The sequence below is a fragment of the Pan troglodytes genome, chromosome 2 (genome assembly GCF_028858775.2).
Source record: "Pan troglodytes isolate AG18354 chromosome 2, NHGRI_mPanTro3-v2.0_pri, whole genome shotgun sequence".
Classification (NCBI taxonomy): domain Eukaryota; kingdom Metazoa; phylum Chordata; class Mammalia; order Primates; family Hominidae; genus Pan; species Pan troglodytes.
The window spans coordinates 124513141-124537605 of record NC_086015.1 but is presented as its reverse complement, the minus strand read 5'-3'; the positions used below and the strand labels follow the sequence as shown (position 1 = coordinate 124537605).

The following is a 24465-nucleotide window of genomic DNA, read 5'->3' as shown; positions in this document are numbered from 1 at the left end:
TTTCCTTTTGGCAGGCAGGGTTTCCGATGAAAAATCTGCTGTCATTCAAATTGGTTTGGCCCCATAGGTCAGATGTCATTTCTCTACTGTGGCTTTCCAGATTTTTTTCTTTCAGTGTTTACTGTTCAGAAGTTTCACGATAATTTATCTTGGTATAGATTTATTGGGGTTTGCTCAGCTTCTGGAATCTGAAGGTTCATGTTGTTTTGCTAAATTTGATAAGTTTTCAGCCATTATTTCCTTAATACTTTGCAGTCCCACCCTCTTTCTTCTCTTCCTTCCTCATTTATTTCTGTTGACACAGGGAAGGGGATAGGGAGTGGTAGCTACTCATTACTGCTAGGCAGTGGTGAGAATTCTAGCTCCCCACTGACACCACAGGGGAGGGGTTTCACCCACCATGATTCAAAGCCCCAGCTCCCTACTCTGCTTTATCTGACACTCTGGGGAAGTTGGGGGTACCTCATTATACCCTGATAAGGGTGAAACTCTAAGCTCTCCACTTGGCCTTTACTGGAGTGAGTTGGGGTGGGGCCACAGTTGTGTGTGTGGGAGGAAGGTGTGTGCATGTGTGTGTGTGTGTGTGCGTGTGTGTGTGTATGTGTGTGGTGTTGTTAAACCTAAGTAGAGAGATTATTTTCCAAATGTTTTCTGTCTTGATACACTGCCGCTTTCTTCATTCTATGATTAAAGAGAGCTAGATTTTGTTGGGATTTTTAATTTGTGTTTATTCCCAGTTCTAGGTTACTAGCTTCTTTAGCTCTAATTCTGGGATATATGAGGCGGAAAGAAAACTTAGGGAACTGACTTCCATGTCATTCTCTAAGACTTAGGGGTCCTACTTGGTCTGATGCTTCTTCACATTTCCCAGTCATCTTATGTTTGTCTTATATGTAATATCCAGAGTTTTTAGTTGTTTAGTGGGAAGAATAGGAAAAAATATATTTACTCTATCTTCCCATTAGCAGATCCCTTAATTACTTTTTAAATCTCATATTTATCATTAGCTATGTCTCTATTTTTGTTCCTAATATTAAAACATCAAGTGGGTTGTCATACAAAGGAGTGTTATTTCTGGTGCTGTAAGTTTTGAGAAATATTTAAAATAACCATCTCGTACAGATATAGAGCAGTGATTCCTGAATTTGGCAGAAATAGATAAGTGTTTGTAAGGGCCTTTGTAAAGCTAATATTCTGTGATTTCCATGAAGACTAATATCTCATGACTTCCCAACTTTGACCTTCTCCTGGTGATATAATCTATGCTTACTTTTCTGTTATTATGTTTCCAATGGTTTGATTATATCCTCTGTCAAGATGAGAATCTTTGGGTAGAAGCTATTTCTTATATTTTTACTTTTACTTAAACTATTATTCTGCATAGAACACAATTATGGAAAAGTATCAAGACTCAGTAAACATCTTTTTGTTGATGAACTAATAACTCACAAAACACATCTACTTACCCAGTAATAATAATTTCTGGATATGTTTGTGCTCCAAGGTTCCAAGCTCCTCCACTGATTGGCCACTCCTAAACAGATTATCCAGAAAGAATATATATACATGTTTAAATGGCTTAGAAATTTAAAATGAAAATAGCTTAAAATAATGATAAAAAGCTCACTTAAAGAAAAATAAGTGTAAAATAATCAAGAATGAAGTGCGTAGCTGTCTTTTAATTCTTTCATTGAACAAACACCTCTAAATGCACAATTCCATCTCCCTTAAAAATATAGATTTTAATCAATCTTACCATTTATATAAACAAATCAAAGAAGTATTTTTAATTGTACAAATACAGTGTTGCTACATGCGTCATATAGTCTGTGTACCACCAAACTACTGTGGTGCCATTTAACATAGAAGCTATGTAAATAGTGTCTCTTGAAGTTGTCCATCCCAACAGCCCTGGGAGAATAATAGAAATCATAATAGATAATCTGTTACAATTGTAAATAGTTGAATCTTGTAGTAAACTATAATAAAAAATTCTAGAATGTTATTTAACAAATAACTTTTAATAATTATGTTTCCTAAACCATTAATTAATTAATTATAAACTAGGAAGACCTGAGTCTTTTTATTTTCTTTTTTATTTTATTTTATTTATTATTATTATACTTTAAGTTTTAGGGTACATGTGCACAATGTGCAGGTTAGTTACATATGTATACATGTGCCATGCTGGTGTGCTGCACCCACTAACTCGTCATCTAGCATTAGGTATATCTCCCAATGCTATCCCTCCCCCCTGCCCCCACCCCACAACAGTCCCCAGAGTGTGATGTTCCCCTTCCTGTGTCCATGTGTTCTCATTGTTCAATTCCCACCTATGAGTGAGAATATGCGGTGTTTGGTTTTTTGTTCTTGTGATAGTTTACTGAGAATGATGCTTTCCAATTTCATCCATGTCCCTACAAAGGACATGAACTCATCTTTTTTATGGCTGCATAGTATTCCATGGTGTATATGTGCCACATTTTCTTAGTCCAATCTATCACTGTTGGACATTTAAACATATTTTTTCATCTAAAATAAAGGTTACATCTTATGACTCAAATATATATTAGTATAAGTACATACTTAGTATATAAATGTACATACTAGATAAGTATATCTTAGTATATAATTATATACCTTCTGTATAAGAAATTATATTTCTATAGGCTTAAAGCTATGTAGCATTTAGAAAATTTGAATTTAAGAAGTTATGTATTTAATAGATGTTGGCTTATAACTTAAAAAGAATTTAGTTAAGTCCTCCTATATGGAATGTAAGAAAATAAAGTAATGGAAAAAAGTATGATCATGTGATATGAATACAAGAAAAGTTATTTATAATTTCTACTTTTACCTTATTACTGTATCCTTGTTTTTTATGCTTGACTCCTATAGAATACAGTACTAGAATCAAATCCGGAGGACAATCTGCAAAGTATGCTGTGCATGTAACTGGTGATTCATGAATGTCCATGGGATATGGATTTTCAAAGATTGGAAAACTAATAGATAAAGACAATATATCAGTGTTATTTTACAAAGAAAAAAACAGAAAATAATTTTGATAAAGTAAGCCCTAAAATGTCTCTAAACATCACTATAAATTTTGCTTGTTTTTTAAGTACCATAAAACAAGAATTGTATGAACAAAAATGCTCTTTTTGTAATAGTAATTTATAAAATGTAATATTAATACTAGTAAAATTTTACTCAAGCTCAAAATTTACTTCTCATAATTCTAACATTCCACAGTGGCATTGTTTTGCTAATATAGATACAATGAATTCTATTAATCTGAAACTATTATATAACAAGTTTACTTAGTTAATTCATTAAAAATAAACCAAGCACTTTACCTATATACAATGGTAAATATTTATTTAGTATCCTTATAAATATTAAAATATAAGTAAATTTTGACTTTCTTTCAATGGGAGTGCTATGGTTTGGATGTTTGTCCCCTCCAAACCTCATCTTGAAATTTAGTCCCCAGTGTTGGAGGTGGAGCCTAATGAGAGGTGTTTGGCTTATGGGGCAGATCCTTCATGAATTGATTAATGTCCTGTCTTGGAGGTGAATGAGTTCTCCCTTTTTGTTCCTGTGAGAGCTGGTTGTTAAAAAGAGCCTGGAGCCTCCTCCTTCTCGCTTGTTTCTTCTTTCATCATGTAATCTCTGCACACACCAGCTCAGCCCCGCTTCACCTTTCACCATGAGTGAAAACAGCTGAGGTTCTCACCACATACAGATGCCCAATCTTGTAAACAAAATAAACATTTTTTTTAAAAATAAATTACTAGCTTCAGGTATTCCTTTTAGTAACACAAAACAGACTAAGACAGAAAATTAGTACTAAGGAGCAGGGTGTTGCTATAAAGATACCTGAAATTGTGGAAGCACTTTAGAAATGAGTGATGGGTAGAGGTTGGAAGCGTTTGGAGAGCTCAGAAGATAAAAAGATGAGGGAAAGTTTGGAACTTCTTAGAGATTGGTTAAGTAGTTGTGACCAAAATACTGACAGAAATATGGGCAGAAAAGGCTATGCTAATGAGGTCTCAGACAGAAATTAGGAACTTACTGGAACTGGAGCGAATATCCCCATTGTTGCACTGTAGCAAAGAACCTGGCTGCACTGTTGCACTGTAGCAGAGAATTTGGCTGCATTATGGAAGGCTAACCTTAAGAGCGATGACCTAGAGTATCTGGAGGAAAAAAATTCTAAGCAGCAAAGTGCTCAAGAAGTGGCATTGTTACTTTTAACAGCTTACACTAAATTATGTCCACAATGGAATCACCTAAAGGAAGAATCTATAATTAAAAGGGACACGAGCATTAACATTTGAAAAATTTGCAGCCTGGCCATGTGATAGTAAAGAAAAGAGTGTTTTCAGGAGAGGAATCTAAGCAACTACTTCCTAAAGAGATTAGCATGACCAGTAAGAGAGCAAGGTATTAATAGTCAAGACAATGGACAAAAGGCATTTCAGAAATCTTTGAGGCCACCCATCCCATCACAGTCACAGGAGCCTAGGAGAACAGAATGGTTTTGGGGGACAGGCCTAGGGCACCACTGCCCTGTGCCCCTTTGGGTCACTGTTCCTCACATCCCTACAACTCCAGCTCCCACTATGGCTCAAATGGACCCAGCTACTGCTGGGGTTGCTGCTCCAGAGGGCACAAGCCATAGCTTTGGTGGCATCCACATGGTGTTAAGTCTGCAGGCACCCAGAACACAAGAGCCATGGAGGCTTGGCAGCCGCCCCCTAGATATCAGAGGATATATCAAAAAGCCTGGGTGCCCATGCTGAAACCTGCCACATAGGCAGAGCCACCAGCAGTGTGCAACCTCAGTCTGGAAAAGCCTCAGGCATTCAACTCCAACATATGAAAGCCACATGGGCTGTGCACAGCAAAAACATGGGGACAGGACTGCCAAGGTCTTGGGAGCCCACCCCTTGCACCAATGTTTCCAGGATGCAGGACATGGAGTCAAAGAAAATTATTTTGGAGCTTTAAGATTTAATGTCTACTCTGCTGTGTTTTAAAGCTACATGAGACTTGTTACGCCTTCCTACTGGAATGGAAATGTTTACCCAATACCTATACAACCATTTTTACCTTGGAAGTAAAGAACTTGTTTCATATTTTATAAGCTTACAGCTGAAAGTAACTTACTTTGTGTCTCAGATGAGACTTCGGACTTTGAACTTTTGAATGGATGTTAAAATGAATTAAGACTTTTGAGACTATTGGAAAGGAATGATTGTATCTTTTATGTGAGGACATGAGTTTGGGGGATTCAGGTGAAGAATGCTATGATCGGGATGTCTTTCCCCTTCACAGGGGCAGATTCCTCATGAATAGATTAATGTCTTCCCTTAAGGACGAGTTCCCACTCTTCGTTCCCATGAGAGCTGGTTGTTTAAAAAAGCCTGAAACCTGTCCCCTCTCTCTCTTGCCTTCTTTCTCACCATGTGATTTCTGCACACTCTGACTTCCCTTCACGTTCTGAGATGAGTAGAAACAGCCTGAGACCCTCAACAGAGGCAGACACTCAACCTTGGACTTTCCAGACATCAGAATTGTGAGCCAAACAAATAATTTTTCTTTATAAATTATCTAGCCTTGAGTATTCCTTTATAACAATATAAAAGGGACTAAGACAAAGAGGTAATATATAGGAAACTTTTAAATTTTTTTGCAGGAATAATGAAAAGATGTGTGTCATATGTAGGTTTGTGTGTATGTGACTGTGTATATCTAAAAGATCATTTCCTATGTAAACTAGAGAACATAGTTGGAATAAAGACTTATGGATGTAATAACTTTCATATCCTCAAGCCTACTATAACCTTAAAAAGGAAATGAGTTCAGACTCAAATTTAAAATTCCTGTAGCTATTTAGAACATCATATGTACAAGGCACTGTACTAGGAGGAAATTAGTATTATTCTATGCTATATCCGTTCCAGGTCTGTGTCATCCTATAACTTCTGACACACTGTGTTTTTTTAGGGTAGGAGGTGCTTGTTACAAAACAGTTTTTTGCCATATTATTAGGAACTTAATTAAAAATTAGGAGTTTAGTCCAATCTCCAGAGAATATAGTGTGTGTGTGTGTGTGTGTGTTCTGGCAGGAGTTCTCTTTCCACCAATCTGAAATGTTGCAGATAGTATCCCAAATAAGAATAGTTATATATGCAAAATCAGGTAAAGGAAAAACTCATGTCTAGTTAAGTGACAAGTAGGTTAAACTAGAGGTACCAGAGGTTAAACTAGATATATCAGAGATTCTCTGTTTCAGAGTAGAAATTATTAATATTTCTAAGATTACAGAGTTAGAAGATAAATGGACCCCTTGAAGACCAGGCCTACAATTTAGAATTTGATAATAGCAAGAGGTAACGATAATAGGCTCCTGACAAAGTGAAATATTGAGAAAATTTTTGAGAAAAATTATTTTAGTACATTGGCAAAGAGTAGGCAAAAAGATATTTAAAAGAGAAATAATAACTAAAAATTTACTAGAGGAATTTAGACATAAAGAAATCAAGAATAGAAATAATTTGTAAACCCTAATGCTTGCCTTTGGGTTGGGGATTAAATGGAAAGAAAAAGATAAAAAGAAAAAAATTGAAAGAGATTCCAAAGTTACAACTTGTTTAACATTCAATATAGCTGAGAGGTAACCATTTGGAGGGAAAGAGAACATACTCAGTTTTTGACATGTTAAATTTCATGTAATAACCAATGAAATGGGAATGCCACATAGATTTTAATACACGCTAAAGAAGGTAAATGTTAGATGAAAACTTGCAAGCAAAATGTTAATTCACATACTTATATAGGGTAATGAAAAGCACAAGAATGTATGTGTACATAAAATGGTAACTTTTATGTTATACATAGTCTATCACAATAAAACAAAATTTAAATTAAAAAATATATATATACTGAAGAAAGTGGGCATGAAAGGTAAAGTATAATGGGCCTGCAAAGATGTTAGATACTTAGACAAAGTATGAGTAACCAACAAATATGACGTAGAAAGAAGAGTTGAGTACCAATGAGATTAGAAGAGTATGTTTTAATAAGACTCATATTAGAACTTCTTAGAGGAATAAGCATAAATCCTTACATCTACCCAAAAAGTGTTAATGTTGATAAATAGGGCAGCTAAGCAGAATTCCCAGTTATGATGATTTAATGGCCCAAATCCTACATCCCTTTCCAAATTCCGAGAACAATATCTGCAAATTAGTATGAGGAAGAACCCTGGATCTTACATTTACAAACAACTTGAAGAGTAGAATTTGGACTGATTTATTCAACAAAAATTTATTGAGAGCTGACTCCATGTGGAGACAGAGCCCCTCCTTCATGGAGCCTACAGCCTAGTGGGGAGACAATCTTTAAGCAACAGCAAATAGAAAATTGTATCTGTGTCAAAAGCTATGAAGAGAGAAATGTGGGGGGTATGAGAGCCCATACTAGAATATGTGGCCAAATTATATAGATAATGAATTTTTTTTAAATAAGGAAGTGATATCTGACTTGAGAATCTTACAGATATTAATAAGAAGAAAAAATGAAGAGAAAGTCATTCCAGGCCAAGGAGAGACAACTTACAAAATTGTGTTACAAATATATGAGGCTAAAAGATCAGTGGGTGAAGAACATACAATGATGGAAATTAGTTTCATGCTATTACCATTATAATAAAAATGTATAGTTAGATTTTTACTGACAATGTAAAGGAGTGGAGAGCACCACTATTATAGCATTATTCTACAGTTGTTTCAATTGCCTGTGACATAATGAAAAAGGAAAAAAAGTAAAAGAAGGCCCCTGTCTTCTCTGCCCCTGAGATTCTGGTCTTCTGTGTTGTCTGCAGCAGTAGTGCAATAATACTTCTATCATGTGTCATTTTCCATTACTCAGCTATCACATTGTACAAGTTTTCATAATGATTGATTTTATTTAAGGAAACAACAAAAATGTGATCAATTTTATGTGTCCTGAGTCTCCAATGCTTCTGTCCAAACATCAGGTGCTGCCTTTAAGTTGTCTCACAATTTTCTCAGTGTTTCCCAAATTCCTCTTGTTTAATTTTCACCATTGAACCAAAGTGCATTTCTGTAATTCTAGCAAACCAATATTCACACAAAGAATATTTCCTATTGAAAGAATACAAATGCCAATAATCTAAAATAAATAGAGTTTAAAAGTGTTAATCTGTACATGGATAACTTACTTGCTTTGTGTCAGATCAACTACAATGAGATCTTTCTCCAGAAGTACCACGACAGCATAGGGTTCTTGAAATTCTACAAGTAAAAATAAAAAATGACAAGTTTTCATATTGTATACACTATAAAATCAGCAAAATTGCATTTCCTTTATCCCTATACAAATATTATTTAAATGATGTGAGAAGACCAAACTATAAGCCAAAGTAAGAAGTAACAAAGAGCACTTAAAAAAAGTTGTGCTTCTCAAATTTAATATTAAGATCACTAGAAAGAACAAGAAAAAAATTTTAAGAGTAGCACAGTATAAATATATCTCAATAATCATGCAGTGATGACAATATTGGATTATGTGAAGACAGTGAATCTGTCACCTGATCTCACAAACATTTATCTTATTCTTCCATAACCTTTGTATTTTAGATGTGATTTTATGCCCACAGGGAGATGTACTGAGGGAATAGTATCTCTGCTTCTCTGGGATATGACATACATTCACATCCGTATAAGAGCAACACTGCTTATAATAAAAAGTTTACTTTCAATTCAATGTAATTTGAAATATATTTATAGGTTGTATAACCATATCATATCAATCTGGTTCAACTTTTACATAACAAAGCTCTTCAGTTGCCATGGACTCCCAGATTGAAGGCCACGTAACCTGAACATGCCAAGATAAACCAAGCATGCAACCACAGGTAGAACCTAAGTGCCCAGAACAAGGAACAGGGATTAAAATTAAGAAGCATACATTGCATGGTAGGCTGCAGGATCCGATCAGATAGAGCCCTGGTATCACACCAGGGAAGGATCCAGTCAGAGCATACCTCCTGGCATCATCCTATGGCAAGATCCAATCAGATCATGACTTATTACGCTCTGACTATAAAACCTTCCTGAATCCCCAGCTTGGGGAGACAGATTTGAGATCTGTCTCCTTGCCAGTTCACTCACGATAAACCTTTCTTGCTGCAAAAACCTGCTGCTTCAGTGTTTGGCTTTCCATTGTGCATGGGCAAATGGACCCAGTTTAGTTCAATAACAAAGTTGGTGACCCAGATCGGACTTCTCTAAATCCTTTCAGGACAGTTTTGACTGTGGCTCACCAGCTCCATATCAGGGATGGGATCCACTTGAGGGTCTGAGCAGCTGTCCAGGTGTTTTACTCAGTGATTTGCTCTTGGTTCCTGTCTCCCCAGCATGGCCCTGCTGACTTTTGGTGCTTTTACTTTCATTTTTGCAGCAAAAAGAAGTTTTGAATTTTGGAACACATTTTTTTTCCTCTTTTTTATTTTTATTTTGTGGTGAATTAATCTCTGTACAAGTAACCAACTCTCAGCTCCTTTCTTATCAACTTCCACTAGGGAGCCTTGTCAACCTCCACAAGGGGGTTTTGTTAGGGGATTTCAACTTTGATTGAAAGAAGAATAAGGGGGTATGTTCACGTGGCACTCTTGATTATAAATTTGACTAGGAACTTGACTGGGAACTTGGAACTTGGATGTGTATATGTATACGTGTCAAGTTTAGGGTTTGTCTAGTCACTTGTTTATGTTGTTAAGACCACTCAGCAAACCCTGAAGGAGCTGCCAGTGGCAGCCAAGGAGGCCTGACTCAGGGTCGCTGTCTGTTCCAGTCAACTAGACTGAGTAAATTATTTGCTTGATTATCGGCTGGAGGTCAACCTTCTCCATCCAGAATGGACTAAAGATGTCGGAAGCTTGCAGGGACAAGTTTGAGCCTTGTCTGTTTGCTCCCTTTGAGGGGATCAAACTCAGAGTCCAAAATGCTGTGGTTTGTCTTGTTTGATTGGCTTTTTCTGTTTCTGTTTGTATTCTGATATGAGCAGTAATATTTGGCTTAAGCAGCAGTAAATATTTTGATGGCACAGAAACAGCCTAATTAGAAAATTATTTAATAGAGGGACTACATTGCTCCCTCCAGCCCTTTTAGGTACTCCCAGGTGACTAGAGGATACCCAACCCATTGGGTGATTCACTGGGAAGGAATCTCCATAAGTACCACATTGCAGACCCAAAATATATATATCTCTTTCTAGTGCAGGGCCTTGCTCTAGCCATCTGAGATAAACTTCCAAGCAAAATGGGGAATGTTAATTGTAGCAGGACTCCAGCAGCACAAGCCATAAAAGTACAACAGTGGCCAAAGAAAATGCTTCTTCCTTTCTTGTGGTCCTTAAAGCCTTCAGGCAATACACTAACATTAACCCTGAACATCTAGGTAACCTGAGAGTTTTATCAGTCAGAGTGCCCCTGGCATAAGAGGAAAACTACAAAAAGTAGAAAAGGTGTTGGGAATATCAATATCTCCAGTAGTCGAGATTGCCTTTAAGGCATTTAATCATCTTATTCAAGTCCAGGAAGGGCAAAAGCAATGCGACATGAGACAACAAGCTATGCTGCTTGCTGTGGCTCTTGGCCACAACCAGTCGAGGCACAACATGGAGCATGCTAGGAAAAACAAATGGCCATGGGTAAGACCCTTAGGGACCCCACTGGTGGCCAAAATGGCCGTACACTCTTGAGGCCACAATGTGCATATTATAAACAAGAGGACCATTGGAAATGGGAGTGCCCTAATCATCCTGGCAGGTAGAGAAAGAAGCTGTCCATTAATCAGCCCACCAGATACCAGTTTCTGATAGTGATTAAAAATAATGGGACTGGGGATCCTCTATGATCTAGGAACCTTAGGTAATCTAATGTAGAAAAGAGACTCATTGGCTTTCTAATTGATTCTAGAGCTAACCTTCTTCAACTAGCTCCTCTCTTCCTGCCGGTCCGCCCGACTACTTTGCTACTCTGGTTTCTCTAAAATTCAGTAAGGGGCTTCAGCCACGTGGAACAGAAAAATTTAAACTAAAATTGTTAGTTTAACAGTGACGAAGTTTGAATCTAACTATCCCTTTTAACTAGTGAGTTATGCCTGACATATGGCTAAAGCTTTAATTAAAGCTTGATCATTATTTGTATCTGGCTGCATGTACAAGTCTGGTTGTATTTGTCTATGGTACCAAATTGGCTTATAAATAGATGAGTATTCATAAATTAAGCAAATAAGACCAGGAACTTTTCAAATTCATGTTTGACTTAGAAATCTTTTGGCAAATGGGACTAGTCTAAGATTGTCGATTTGATGGGAATGCCTGTGTCCTCTGAATTATTTGACTTTAAGGTCATTACTTTTATAATATTTGCCTGATATAGACAAATACAACCAGACTTGTATCTGGCTGCATGTACAAGTCTGGTTGTATTTGTCTATGGTACCCAATTGGCTTATAAACAGATGAGTACTCATAAATTAAGCAAATAAGACCAGGCACTTTTCAAGTTCACATTTGACTTAGAAATCTTTTGGCAAATGGGACTAGTCTAAGGTTGTTGATTTGATGGGAATGCCTGTGTCCTCTGAATTATTTGACTTTAAGGTCATTACTTTTATAATATTTGCCTGATATGCAGTTATATAAAATAAGTAATAGATAAATAATTTGGAATAATGACTAGTTTGTCTATTATCTCAGTTTTCATAAGTAATCTCAGCACACTGCTAAAAATAGATAAATAAAGGTAAATGGGATAAATAGCTATAAATTTTATGTAATCTGAAATCCTAAATTAAATAATAGATAACTCATTAAATGTACAAGTCATTTTCAAATACGATAAAAACTGAAACAAACTGCTGAACATAAATAGGGTTGTCCTTGGCTTCTTAAATTTAATAGAAAGACTAGAAATACTAAGAGAAAGACTAAATATGCATAAAAATATGTTATAGGGAAACACGTTTTTCTGACAATTATAAAATGGCTCTTGGCCAAGCATGGTGACTCACGCCTATACTCTCAGCACTTTGGGAAGCTAAGGTGGGAGGATTGTTTGAGGCCAGAAGTTTGAGACCACCCTGGGTAACAAGGCAAGACATCTCTACAAAAAAATAAAATAATTAGCCAGGTATGGTGACACACACTTGGAGTTTCAGCTACTTGGGGGGCTGAGGTGAGAGAATTGCTTGAGCCCAGGAGTTTGAGGCTGCAGTGAGCCATGATCATGCCACTGCACTCTAGCCTGGGCAAAAGGGCAAGACCCTGTCTCTAAAAAGTAAAAAAATGAAAAATAATAAAAATAAAATGGTTGTTATCTGTTAAATAATGATATGTAACAGGCAATTCAAGATTTTGTGTTTCCTATGTTTTTAATAAAATTTAAGGTTACCAGAAGCTAAAAATTCCAATTGATATATAATTCTGTATATAAAGTATGCCAAAGTAAGGTGTGTTTAATAAGAGAAAAAAATTATAAGAGGAAAAAAATGTCTTTTATTGGGAAAAAATAACTTTTTCTAATTCAAAGGTTATCTAAAGGGAGTGTCAAAATGTGGATTTAGGAAGGAAATAGAAACAAGATAGAAAGGAACTGTAAATAGTAGAGACAGAAAGAGATGTAAGGAGAGTTATAGATGTAAAGATAAGAGAATAATTTTGCATGAGATAGTCTTGCATGGTAAATCTTTTTCCTAGAGTGATATAACTGGTTACTTAAGAAGAAAGAGGAAGTATAGAGTGAGGCAGGGTGTCTCAGTAATCCATAGATGGTCTGAGTAAATCATGATAAGGTTCATGAATGGGAACTTATGAAGGAAATTCTGGGTGTGATTAAGCTGGCTATAATTAAAAGAAATTATTTGTGACAGTCTTTCTAAAGAATAAACTTTGATGTTAAAATACACTGATACAAAGTTTAAAAATCTGGTCACCTATGTTAAAACAACAAAGGTTTCCTTTCTTTTCTTTTCTTTTCTTCTTTTCTTTTCTGAGATGGAGTCTCACTCTATCGCCCAGGTTGGAGTGCAGTGGCATGATCTCGGCTCACTGGAACTTCCACCTTTCAGGTTCAAGCGATTCTTCTGCCTCAGCCTCCCGAGTAGCTGGGATTACAGATGTGTGCCACCTCACCCAGCTGATTTTTGTATTTTTAGTAGAGACGGGGGTTTCACCATGTTGGCCAGGCTGGTCTTGAACTCCTGACCTCAGGCCATCCACTGCCTCAGCCTCCCAAAGTGTTGGGATTACAGGCATGAGCCACTGCACCCAGCCAACAAAGGTTCAATTGCTTTTAGTAAGATTGCAAGAGGTTTTGATTTTTAATTCTGAAATGTGTTTAACAACCATCCTCTGAATTACAAACAAATTTCTATTTCTGTCACATTTCTTCCTGAGAACCACCTAGTTTCTCTGGTTTTACTTTTATCCTGAAGGTCCAGAAAAGCAATGTTTTACTCGGTATAACTTGATTGAGTACTCTTGGCTTTTCTTTATGTGTCTGAATTATTTTATGTAACCAGAACTTCATATGCTCTTGCTAAGAACCACATATTCCTTGCTCAAGGAATATATGAGCCTAGGAAACACAGATTCTGTGTTTTACCAAGGAAACTTCCTGTACTTCATGCTGTCCTTGTTGGGTTTTGACTACTTCAGAAAACTGAACTTTACAAGGGTTAAGGTTTTCACATCCATGTAACTTTCTGTATTGCTTTTGAAATCTTCTGATTTTTACTCTTACTTTGGTTGAATAAGTAACTATTATTTAGCAGTGAACACCATTCTATTAAAGAAAGTAGTTTTTGAAATTTTTAACATCTTTGGCAGGTCTCTCCAGGACCCAAATCTTAAGTTAAGCCTTTTGGCCTAAAATTAATTTTACAATTTTCCACATAGGCCCCCTGAAGAGCCTCAAAGGGTTTATCTCTCATCTTGTACAGATATTAAATGATTAGGTTTATTTGGTAAATAATACAGGAAGTGCTGTCAAATTATGAATGGTGTTTAACTTCCTTTAAATTATATTTGTGGCTTTATTAAAAAGTGTAAAATTGTATAAAATTCTGATATGCCAAGATATGTGCCATAATAATGATTATTATGTTAAATGATTGTATGCCACCAAAACATCTAAATTGCCTTGTCAATTGGAAATTCTCATCATATCTTTGGCTATAATTGTTCTGGGTTTTTGTCATCCACAGTTATTGTTTTAAATTCTCTAGAAGTATTTGCAATGGGCTATAGTCCAAAATTGCTAATCAAAATAAAGAAAAAAAATTTTTTTGAAACAGTCTTACTCTGTTCCCCAGGCTGGAATACAGTGGTGCAATCATAGATCGCTGCAGCTTCCATCTCCTGGGCTCAAGCTTGATCCTCCTACCTCAGCCTCTGGAGTAGCTAAGACTACAGGCATGTACCACTACACCCAGATAATTTTTTTGACTTTTAGTAGAGACAGATCTTGCTATGTTGTGCAGGCTGGTCTTGAAATCCTGAGCTCAAGCTATTCTCCCACACAGCCTCCCAAAGTGCTGGGATTACAGGTGTGAGCCACTGCACCTGGCCAACCAAACAGAATTATTTAAATGAAATTAAGTAATTGATAAGGATAATGTTTTTGTTGCTTAAATGTTTTGATTTCCAAATTCAAGGAAATTTTCTGACATAAGCTATCTATAGCTTGCAATATTTTGGTAAAGTATCCTCTATTGAACAAAGGTGGAAGCGTTTGCTTTTTCTCCCTACTTGATTCCTTAAAATTCAGAAGCTATAAATGAATATTCTTATTTTTATTTATATAAGTTAAATAAAAATCTTATCTCTCTTGAAAGCAGGATACAATTGGGAACATTGGTTATATTACCAAGGTATGTACTGAAATGTTATATGTAAAAATGTGCCTAAAATGCTTGTCTTCAAGAGTTCCTAGTTTTACAGTGAGTAAGTAAAAACTATCACTTCCTGGTAGGCCCAAGAACCTTAAGACTATAAGTAAAATCTAATGCCTGACTTGGTCTGGCCATCTAGCTTCAAGAGGTTCTAATAGCTGAGATTTCTTATATGATCAATGTGGAGAGGAAAAGTTATGCTTCTAAGAAAAGCAAAATTGTATCTGTTATTAGATTGTAACATTGTGCATTGCCCTAAAGTCCTTGTTATTTGGCTATAGACTGGACTAGATTCTGAATTCTCCTAAGATCCTCTAACATTTGGTTATAACTAAATCCTGATGGAGTCCCCTAGCCCTCTTTCCCCAGTCCAGACTACGGATGCTCTCGGGACATTCAGGGGATTTCCCCTTTTAAAATCTAACCAACTAGGTGAATTAAAATATCAGAATTGGACACAAACCGTACCCATAGGATACTATAGTCTCCTTGTCTCAAAGAAGTTGATGTTGTCTCTTCTTTTGTAAAAGCCACAATGAAAATAGTAACGGGGCCCCCCTCACTATCTGTGTTCCACACTCTAATGGGGCTCTCCTCAATTCACATCACAAGAAGTCTAGCAAACTATGCAGTTCTTTTTCTATACTCACCTCCCCTTACCATGACCCAATATAACTTGCTTAATTCTGCCACTTTACTTACCTTTCCTGATGTCAGGTCTGTCCAACAGGCAGAACTGCATGCTCTTACTAGACATGTCTTTTAGCCAAAGGTAAAACGGCCAATTATTTATACAGATGGCAAGCATGCCTTGGGATAGCTCACAACCTTAGTATCTGTGTGAAATATATCCACAATACCATATTGGAAAACCATTTCGTGCCTTCATGGACCACTTCACATTACCAAAAAGTCCCTTTGAGGCATGGCAACAATATTTTTTTCAGCTCCCTGTCTCTCAAGGATATCAGTATGTACTAGTTACAGTTTACATGTTTTAGCATTGCATTGAAGCCTTCTATTGTCAACAGGCCATAGCCATGGCAGTAGCTAAGGCCCTGTTGGAAAATGTATAACAACCTGAGAAGTCTCTCAAGGGCTTCATAATGCACGAGGAACTCATTTTACAGGGCAAATTATTGAAAACATTTGTATAATTTGGCCTATTTATCAACATCTCCATTGTGCTTACCACCTCTAGTCCTCTGGACTGGTGAAACAGACCAAAGGAATAATAAAAGCCCAATTGGCAAAGATTTGTGGTGTGGCATTTAGCCTGCCATGGCCCAAGGCCCTTTCTTTAGTCCTCCTTAACCCTGGCATGCTTTCAATGTTCCTTCGTAGAGTTCTAAATTCATCTAGGTGGTCAGGGTAGCCAACACATTTGTGGTAGTCTCTAATCTTTACTGATCCCCTTCCAATTAGGACTCCTCATTGGCAGTCATTTCTGCTTGTCCCATTGGCCTCTGTACAGCTCCTGGGAAAGAATTTTGTACAAATCTGCCAGGTCCATATTTCCTTCTCCCAAAAAGGGTGAAATAATATTAGCATTATCTCACCAGGAGATCTGGCCTCAGAAATGGCTTTTACCCTAATTCTCATCTCTCGAGTTGGCCTCACTAACAGTGCTCACCCTCCTCTCCACGAGCTACCAATTGTGCCCCGAGAGTCCTGGGGCACAATCCAACACCAATGATAATCCCAGAGATTACAGCTGGGGATGTACTCAAGGATGTGATTTACATGGAGAATAATCCTCTAATGAAGGAGCTAGATTAGGAAGGTTTCTGGGGTCCTGGTTTGGACTAGGTTCTGCTTGAGATGGATATATGGTCAGAAACCTTTCCAGCACTGTCAATAGAGTTAAAGTACATCTCCTAGCTTTTGACAAGTGAAAAGTTCCATCCTCATTACCACATTGCTAAAAAACAAAGATTTTTATATATGGCTTGAAAGTGAATAGGAATGGTTACATTGCATTTATGCTTTATTGAACCTTATTAGAAATTGTCCTAACATCTCTACCAACGTGCAGAAATTTATATACACACAGACCACACATTCTCAATTTCTATTGCTCACACATCTTCTTCCTCAAGGCTTTTCATAGGAGGCATTTTCCTAAGCTCAGCTGTTGGTCTTCTGTTCTTTCTTCCTACATTCTTTCATTATTCATTTTTGTAACTCCAAAAAACACTTATATTCTGATGATTCATAAATATTGTAAGACAGTTTCTCTCTTCTTCTGTTCTCTAAACAACTCTACTCTCTCATAATCAGACTTACCTTTCTCTCTTTCCAAAAACTGCTATTACTATGCATGAAACCACGACTATTTAGCTTAAAAATTAATACATTATTTATACTCTGAACCATACAACTCAGCACTTAATTAAGGTCTTTCATTACTTAAACTTAACAAGTCATAATAATCTCACTCATCTGACCAGATTTTATGCAATTTGATATCAGAGATTAGTTCAATACTTTATCTGTATGCTCAACAAGTTCTTGTAGTACTGGGGCCATAGAATGATTCGATAATTATTTGACAATTAAAAACATAAGTAAATTGTCTGTCCTAGTAACTTTGGAAATAAAGTGCTACATTGATTATTATTTAATATCAATTTATCCCATCTTTTAAATGTGAGACTAAATAAACTAAGTTAATACATATAATAGTGGAACTCACAACATATATATTTTTATAGTTTAAGAAGTATGCTCACTTAACCTTCCAGTAGTCATGTGGAGACCATATTACTATTCTCTTTCTACAAACCATAAATAAAACTAATAAATGTAAAGTGACTTGCCCAAGGTCACCTAGCTTGTAAGTGGCAGAGCTAAATCATAACCTCACATATTCTGTCCCCAAGTCCAGTGCTCTTTCTCTTATATCTGCATATTTCGTCTTAAAAATATAGTAATGTATATACACATACTATGTTGTTTTAACATGACTCATATTTCCTTTTTTATGTTTTCACTTTTCTCACTTTTTAGATTTATTTATTTATTTATCTATTTATTTGTTTGAGATGGAATCTCATTATGTTGCCCAGGCCAGTCTTGAACTCCTGGACTCAAACGATCTGCCTGCCTTGGCCTCTCAAAGTGCTGGGATTACAGGCATGAGTCACCACACCTGGCCACATTATTAAAATATTTCATCATTATTAGATTTCATTATACAGATTGCAAATAAGTTTAGACTAGTTGTTATGTTTACAAAAAGTCTTTATATTCAGTATAATAAAAATATATAAGCATTTCTCCTCCCAAAGTCCCTTCTGACTATTCTCAAAATTTTAAAAAGTCATTAACCACACATCTGCATTACTAGAGTAATCAGAGGTGCTGCAGTTGCATCTGAAGCAAAGCCAGATGTGAAACAGATGCAGCACCACCACAGTTACAGATTACTGATATCAGGTAAGTGCTTTAACTTTGATTGGCTTTGGGATGGAATTGATGGAGCTGGTCTGAGAGAGGCTATTAAGAGACCTCAGCTTCCCCAAGTGATTTCACCCTGGACCCTTATCAGACCCTCCCAGCTCAGCTTCCACCATCTAATCAAAGTTTAAAGCACTTACCTGATATTAGAACCTGAAATGCCAGCATTGCTGTACTACATCTGTGTTATTTCCAGTTTCTCAAGTAGGTACAGTTGCAGAACCTGTTCCAGCACCTGTAGCTCACAGCGTTATACCACAGTAGACATCTGAAAATATTTAACCTTAATTTTGTTAGAAACTTGTCATTTCCAAAATGATTTTCAACATTAATAGTTTCATTTTAGTTACTTACCATTTGGATAGGGCGTTTCACATAAAGTTAGAAATTCAACAATAGGATGATCCATTTCAAGTACTGTAATTGCTTTTCCATGCATGATGGTTAAACTTGGTCTTCTACAAGCTTTGTCATAGGACAGCCCACCAGAGAATATTATGAATGGTTCGCTACATAGGAAAAAACATTAATGAGACTCAGAAGTCCTTTAAAATGACACAAAGTCACAGGACTGAACCTATAAAGAACAGGTTTTGTTGCATACCATATAACATGACAGACAGCAAAAAACTTGCCCGGCTCAAAATTTCTCATTCAATAACCTACTATTCTACCATTTCCCACTTTCTAGATGTACATTCTCACATTAAATTTACTAATGGACCAGTCTAAACATATTGGGGTAGGTTTGGGGAAAGGCAGTGAGCTTGGAGGAAGGTAGATGTGCTCACTGACTCTCAAAAGGACATCTTCACATACTTTACTTGGTTCCCAAACTCTAAATCACTATCATTGGAATATTAGTCTATGTCAGAATATCAGATTAATTAGCTGGCCTATGGAGCCTAAAATCTGTACAAGAGAAAAGAGACAAATTTTAATATAAAATGAAATGTGACAGTGGAAAGCTCAGAATGGCAGAGGGTAAAATAAGAATTCTAGATAATGGAGTTTCTGTGAAAAAAGAGTAAAGATAAAAAGATGGAGAAAGCTAATATGTAAGAGAAGGATAGCTAATCAAAGATAAATTGCCTTTTCTATTTTACTTGTGGCCAGTCTATAGATCAGTATAAACTCCATATATCTTGCTCAACTAACTTTAAACAAGATTTTTGGTCTGTTGCTTTATAAGATATAATTAGATAATAGAGTGGGGTTAAGATTCCTCTAAAACATTATAGCTATCTGAAAATTATGAAGTCATTTCACAGTTTTTCATTTTTCATTTCTCAAATCAATACTTACATATCTCTAGTGTATGTGTACAAAAGAAAAAGTGTGTTAGCAAGAAGTATTTTCAAGAAGTAAGAAGTAAATACCAAATTGAAAATATTCTTTTCTAATTTTTTTAAAGAACTAGAGGCTTTTATTGTATCAAATTATTTGAGAATATAATGCTCATCTACATAATTCACTTACATCCTATTTGCTAAGCTGAAGAATCTACTTGTTTCTAGAAATCGCTCTGTAAGATTTCCTTTTCTCTTCCGTTTTGTACTGTGTGTGGCGCCAAACATTATCAGTGGGACATTTACTAATCTTATGCTGGCTATATAACCAAAAAGGGTTTTTTTTTAACAAAGCTTCTATACAAACATACATATAAAATGTGTGTATTATTTTCTATTTATAATTCTATCTTAATATTCTGACATAAATATTTGAGTTATAAGCAAAATAAACAAAAATACTCTAACTTATTTTACTTCAGTTGATTTGAGTAATAGTCTTGCACCAGTGATTTGATATGGTAAATGACCAACCTACTAATGGTGCCATTAAAAAGCACATTTGTTATTTCTATAAAATGTATATTTATATTATTAATAAGATTTATCCAGATTTAAAAAGCATTTCTAATATAGTTATTTATGAAATCGTGTGGGGGTTTTTACCTTTGTTTTTTGCTCTGTTTTGCAAAAAAAGGCCACGACTTAAGAGAATGTAGTATCTTTTCATAATATTAATAATAATATTAAGCTTAACTACCTACTATTAATATTAATAAAGGCCATACGTATCTATTTTTTTCCTGTGTAAAAGTAGGTGAATTTACTCTCATCCCCTAATACTAATCCAAACATAGGATAAGGAGCAATGTACCCCCCCTGCTTTTTTGTATATACATTGGAAATATGTCCTCTCTAATATTGAAAGGAAGTAAAACCTCTTCTGCTCTAATTACGACTCTGCATCAGAATACTCTGGGTCTGAAGTTAGTTGTTAATATATATGCATTTCTCTATAAACTACTGAGTGATTGAATAAAAAGTTATTTCCTCAGGAAAGTGCTCAGGGAACCACTCATGGTTAACTGTACTAAATATTTAATTATCATCTTTAATACTCATAAGCAATGTCCTCATTTTATTAATGAGGTTAAATAACAGCTAAGAAGCAACAACCAAAAGAAAATTGAGATCTACCAGACTCCAAAGCCTATGATTCTAAACACTCCTATATATTGCCTCTAGTAATAAATAGCTACCATTTACTGAGTGCTTACCATGTGGCATATATTGTGCTATGTGTATATATAAAGTAAATTTTGTGTAATCCTCACAACAACCTTGATGAAGAAAGTACTATTAGTCCCATTTTATACATGAAGAATCTGGGATTAATGCAGATTAAACTTGTCCAGGGTCAAGCAGCTAGTGAGTACCAGGACAAAGATTCAAACCCAGACTCAAAAGCCCACATTTTTCATTTTTAGTTTAATGTTTCCCAAACTGTGGAATACAACTTGGTAGTTGTCGAGCAGAAAAAAATTAATTTTGATGATTTGATAATTTGCACTTGCAAAACCATATCTCCTTTCAGGAATTTTGCATTTCATAGCATATGTTAAAAATTCTGAGAAATCATATGGCAAGCAATCCAATTTACTTTTATAGAATTCAAAATTTCTCACATTTATTAGATTACAGATCCTTTTTATTGCATGAATATCATTAGTGATTAAAGGAACACAGTTGTTTGATAATGCTGTACCACACTAAATGTTGTACCAGACTAAACTGTGTCAGGTGTTATTTAATACAAAGATTCTATTAAGGGATACCTATCAGATGGATTCTTAGAAAAGAATTAAATGACCATATACTTGAAATGTCCTCATACTTAAAGAAAGCATTAATAAAAAATAACAAATTATGGATACATAACTTGGATGAATCTCAAAGGCATTCTGCTGAGTGAAAGAAGCTAGGCTTAAAAGGTTACATAATATATAACCACTTATATGTAACAGTCTCCAAAAGGCAAAACTATAGTGATGGAGAACAGATCAGTGGTTGCCAAGGGTTAGGAGTTGGGGAGAGGAGTGACTATAAAGGGACAGAAAGGGAGAGTTGTGGGAAATGATGGAAATATTCTTTATTTTTATTGTGGTGCTAGTTTTAGAAATCATACATGTGTTTAAAAACATGAAACTGTACACCAAAAGAAAAATAGTTAATTTTACTGTATGTATAATTTGTAAAATACATAAAGAAAACAGCATTAAAAGTTTGTTCCAATGAAGGCAACAAGATTAAACAAGTTGTGTAACATAATAAATATTAAATGCTAACATATATTGAGTATTTATGATATTCTAGGCATCGCATGCAGAATTTTACATGCATTCTTTTGTTTAATCCTTATAACATCCCAATGAGATAACTACTATTATTATCTCCATTTAACAGATGGGTATATTGAGGCTTGGAGAACTTAATTATACATAAAGCCTATCAGTAGGCTGCCGTAATAGGAACAGATTAAAAGATTAGCAGAAAATAATTTTCTTTAGCTTAAGAGCACCTAATAATTCTAGTGGTAGTCAGTATATAAATCAATATTCCTATCTTGAAGAGGATAAAATTATTAAGCCTAGAGGCCATCTTAGTTGGAGTGTCAGTAAGCAAATTGGTGATTGGGGATAAATGATTCCCATATACATAGCTGTTTATCTCTGGAAATGTAAAGCAAGTCTGCGATTGGCTGGTCTGACATAAAACCGAGAAGAAAACACATCCCTTACATGTGCTACCTATGCAATCCAGTAAGAGACCCTACTGCTGCAGCTTATATGGTAGAGCTCTTCCTAAGGTTCCTGTTTCTGTGACAGCCATCCTGACTTATAACTGTACAGTTTCTGCCATGTAATAGTTGGAGCAGGGATATAGCTATATAATTCCACTTCCTAACTGTGGCCCATTTTGCTGTGGCAATAAATTTTAGTATTCTTTTTTTTTTTTTTTTTTTTTTTTTTTTGAGACGGAGTCTCGCTCTGTCGCCCAGGCTGGAGTGCAGTGGCGCGATCTCGGCTCACTGCAAGCTCCGCCTCCCGGGTTCACGCCATTCTCCTGCCTCAGCCTCCCGAGTAGCTGGGACTACAGGCGCCCGCTACCACGCCCGGCTAATTTTTTGTATTTTTAGTAGAGACGGGGTTTCACCGTGTTAGCCAGGATGGTCTCGATCTCCTGACCTCGTGATCCACCCGCCTCGGCCTCCCAAAGTGCTGGGATTACAGGCGTGAGCCACCGCGCCCGGCCAAATTTTAGTATTCTTAACCTACTGCCCCTCTGCTTTTTAACCTCCTTGTGTGCTAAGCTCCAGAGGTAATAAAGTAGTAATCACAAAAAAACAGAAGCAATGTACTAATGTACACAAGTAGGTGGGATGACAGTAATTATCATCAATAATATGATTGTTTCACATTACAAATATGAAGATTAATTTACACATAGTTGTATTATTGACTAGCAAAAAATTAAGGATACTTGAATAATTTTAACAACATGAAATAATGATGTCAATAATAATAGTAACTATTAAGAAACCCACTATATGTCTTCATCAAACTGAGGACATTACAGGCTGTATCCATTATTTCATTTAATTCTCATGAATATCATAGTGAGACAGGTATTGTTGATAAGGAAACTAAACTTTAAGAGAGTTAATTAAACTTTGCAAGGTCACACAACTGTCTTACTTCAAAGCCAATGATTTTAATTATTACTTTACACTGCCTTAACTTGAGTTTTTGATTTCTAAAAATATGTTCTCTTCACTTTCATCTCTTCCTCCCTTTGCTTGGCAACATCTGATCATCCTTAAAGTCCCATCTCAGGCATCTCCTTGCCAAAGAATTTTCCTGATCTCTCTCTTCATGGTTCTCCTCCCTACTCCCCTCAAGGCTGGGTTAGGTGCTCTTTTTGTGTGCTCCCATAACATATCTCTATAAAAGTAACTTCCATGTTGTATGGAAATCACTAGTTTATGTCCTTGCCTCTACTGCTAGAATATAACAAATTCAAAAGCAAGCAGTAATCTTATTTCAGAACATCAAACAAATCGCATTTGTTTAGTAATATAGTAATAACTACTAAATAATACCATATACTATATATTATATAGTATATTATACTAGCATATATAGTATATTATATATAAGCTAGTAGTATATAGTAATATATATACTATATTATACTATGTATAGTATATAGTAATATATATACTATATTATACTATGTATAGTATATAGTAATATATATACTATATTATACTATATATAGTATAGTATATTATTACTATATATTACATTATATATTATACTACATATTATATTATATTATACTATATAGTATATTATATATTATACTATATATTATATTATATACTGTATGTAGTGTATATATATTATATATAGTATATTATATATTATATTATACTATATAGTATATTATACTATAGTATATATAATACTATATAGTATATTATACTATAGTATATATATTATACTATATGTTATATAGTAATAGCTACTAAACTATAGTAGTAACTACTAAATGTTGTTTTAACTGAATTAAACTGAATACTGTTGAGAATCCAACAGAAATACAAATTTTAAAGACCTCCAAGCAACAAAATAGATATCATAAAGTCCAGGCATGTATACATT

General features: G+C 35.4%; 1 protein-coding gene across 5 annotated transcripts in view; it reads right to left on the bottom strand.

Annotated features, from left to right (window-relative positions):
- STXBP5L (syntaxin binding protein 5L) overlaps positions 1–24465 on the bottom strand; it is a 507599-nt gene that overhangs the window by 175794 nt on the left and 307340 nt on the right. For all 5 annotated transcript variants that reach the window (XM_516678.8, XM_024355609.3, XM_024355610.3 and 2 more), the window contains 4 exons: positions 18807–18961; positions 8255–8327; positions 2858–3005; positions 1467–1534 (listed from right to left, as the gene is read on the bottom strand). In XM_516678.8, coding sequence (XP_516678.3) covers positions 1467–1534; positions 2858–3005; positions 8255–8327; positions 18807–18961 — 444 coding nt within the window. The remainder of the gene's footprint in view (positions 1–1466; positions 1535–2857; positions 3006–8254; positions 8328–18806; positions 18962–24465) is intronic.